Genomic DNA, 2,692 nt, shown 5'->3' with positions numbered 1-2,692 from the left:
CCCGGCTCGGCCGGCGGCGAGGGGCAGAGCCAGGGCCCCGCCGGGCCGGGAGGAGGCTCCCCGGCCGCCGGAGGGGCGCTGAGGGAGAGGGGGCGGCGGCGGGCGGGCGCCCCCCGGCCCGCGGCGGCGCGGCGCTGCTGTTACCTTCATCAGCCTCCTGCTGGCCGCCATCTTGGCTCTGCTGCTGCCGCCCCACAATGCATGGCGGCGGCGGGCAGGGCGCTGCGGGCCTGCGCTTCCTGGGGCGGCGGGGCGGGGCGGGGCGGGGCGGGGCGGCCCCCGGGCTGTCCCTCACGGGCTGTCCCTCACGGGCTGTCCTCCCCCGGCTTTCCCCCCCGGGCCTTCCCTGCGCGGCACAGCTCAGAGCCCCTGTCCTCAGAGGAGTCCCTGCTCCTCAGAGGGCTCCCTGCCGTCAGCCCTCCCGGCCGGCCGCTGAAGGAGCAGGGGGATGCTCGCCGCGCTGCCCGGCCTCCAAAGCTGCCCCCCGCAGGGCTTGAGGCTGAGGCACGGGACAGAAGCGGCAGCCGCAGGCCGCGAGGCGAAGCCCCCGCCGCTGTCAGAGTTCTGGTTCGGGGCACCTGAACTGCCCCCACAGGCGTGCACCCCCGCCCCAGTACGCTCAGGAGACGCTCCGAGATCTGCTGTGCCCCTGGCTGGGACCCTGTTTCCCCTTTACCCTCCCTCACATCGGCCAGTAGCCTCAGCTGATCTAACACTTGTTCTGCAATAAAGTTTGATCAAAATTGTTCAAGTTTTAAAACAAGCTTTACAGACTCAGACAAGTAAAAAAAAAAAAAAAAAAAAAAAAAAAAAAAATAGATATAATAGATGGCTTCAAGAACTCAAAAATGCAACAAAAGTTGATTGTAATGAACAAGTTCATCGGTATATGTTCTGAAAGGTTTTTCTCTGAACAACTATTTTTAACAATTATTTTGCATTTATATAGTGCTTGTTGCTCCCAAACCCAGTTAATATTTGTTAATGAAATAAACTATACAGGAACCAACTTAGTACTCCCCACTTGACATGGGTATTGTAAAATAGTTTGTAAACATCTTTGAAGATCATAATATAAAATAACTGTAATAGATAGGATACATTCAAAGATTACCACATCCATTTTACTCAAGGAAAATGGAATCAGAGGAAGCTAAATGAAAGGAGCAGACCATCCGGCTGAAATAGTGGAGAGATGTAAAGCAAGTATGCATGCTGGCCAGCTGGAGAAATTCCACGTGTGCCAGGCAGGTACACACGGTGTGAAAACAGAAATGCAGAGACTCGAAGGGGTAGTGAGGTGCTGGTGCTATTGATTAAAGAATTCTGATCTCCGATAAAAGGGCTACCTCAGATTATATGCTATTGAAGTTCAGAAATAGCAAAGTCTGATAGCATGGTAACTTGGAAGAACAGTTCTTACAAAGTATTTTACAGATGTATAAAAATACTAAAAAAATGCTGCTTTTGGTATTATCTTTGTGTGACCGAACTCTATTAATATCTCAATTCAACTGTTTAGTTTTCCGTGACCAGCATATATCTCAGGTATTCTCTATTCCGTGACCAGCATATGTCTCAAGTATTCTCTATTTCTTTTTGTCCAGAGGAGTTACTCAGGCCCTTGCCTATACCTGCACAGAGGCACGTAGCCTCCATGCACAAAAGATAATACTAAAAGCAGCACAGGGAAATCTGAGTTTACTATCTATAATTTTAATCCATGATTTTTACAGCTTGTAAGAGAGTGTCAGAAGTATCTGGGATAATTACTATGATAATCTGCATTTCCTTTGACAAGAAAAAATACCACCCACAGTATATCTAACAATAGCCCAGCCAGTTCTTAAGAAATCATTGCTGAGCGTAGCTGTCCTCACAAACTGCCACTTGACGTCAAAATCCTTTATTACAGCCAGGTGTTTGAGAAGTTTAGGCAGAATTGTGCACATTTCACATACCTGCCACCAGCATCCTGGGTCTTTCAGTGTCCAGTTTGGGACTGGATACAGAGCAGGCGCTATGATGCCAACACCGTTGAATGATGCCTTGTTTATTAGCAAGGGCTGAGCAACCATGTTCATATTGCTGGATCTCTCCGGCATGTCAACTACTGGCAGTCATGAAATGCTGATGTTCAATACTGAAGTAACAGGAATTTCCTTTCAGACCGAATTTCATCAATTACACCTCTTACTTCCCTGCTTGTGACAAGAACAGGTCATTACTTATATGAGTTTTGCAGATAGTTCTGCATTTTTGAACTTTTTTTTTTTGCTTCCAGGTTGTATCATTTTGTTTGACAAGAGTACCCAAAAGACAGGTTTTAGTGCTTGTCTTGTGATGTCTTCAAGGCACTGGCAGATGCCTGCCCACTTCTAAGATCATTTTCTATGATCTATTTCTATTTAGATAAGGGACATAACTGTTCAACTTCAAAAAGAAAAGGAAAAAAAAGAAATTGTGTAAACAGTTTGAACAGGCGAACCACAACATAGCCCAATTCTTGAAAATTTTAGAAAAAATAAAATTTCTGTGAATATTTTCCATTAGGAAATGACCATCTGAAAGAAAAAAAAAGAAACAAACAAAAACTTTGTCCCCTCTGCTCTTCACCTTTAGTTTTCACAATTTTGTTGCTGCACTAAATCAGGCTGCACAACTTGAATATACGAGAAATATGCTGGTTTGC

General features: G+C 46.7%; 1 protein-coding gene across 1 annotated transcript in view; it reads right to left on the bottom strand.

The window, feature by feature from the left end:
• UBE2L3 (ubiquitin conjugating enzyme E2 L3) overlaps positions 1-270 on the bottom strand; it is an 18,092-nt gene extending 17,822 nt beyond the window's left edge. The window contains exon 1 of the mRNA XM_035340457.1: positions 145-270. Coding sequence (XP_035196348.1) covers positions 145-171 — 27 coding nt within the window. The 5' untranslated portion in view covers positions 172-270. The remainder of the gene's footprint in view (positions 1-144) is intronic.
• Between the last annotated feature and the right edge of the window lie 2,422 nt (positions 271-2,692).

Source organism: Oxyura jamaicensis, chromosome 15, assembly GCF_011077185.1.
Source record: "Oxyura jamaicensis isolate SHBP4307 breed ruddy duck chromosome 15, BPBGC_Ojam_1.0, whole genome shotgun sequence".
NCBI classification, from domain to species: domain Eukaryota; kingdom Metazoa; phylum Chordata; class Aves; order Anseriformes; family Anatidae; genus Oxyura; species Oxyura jamaicensis.
This window is presented reverse-complemented; position numbering and strand designations above follow the sequence as displayed.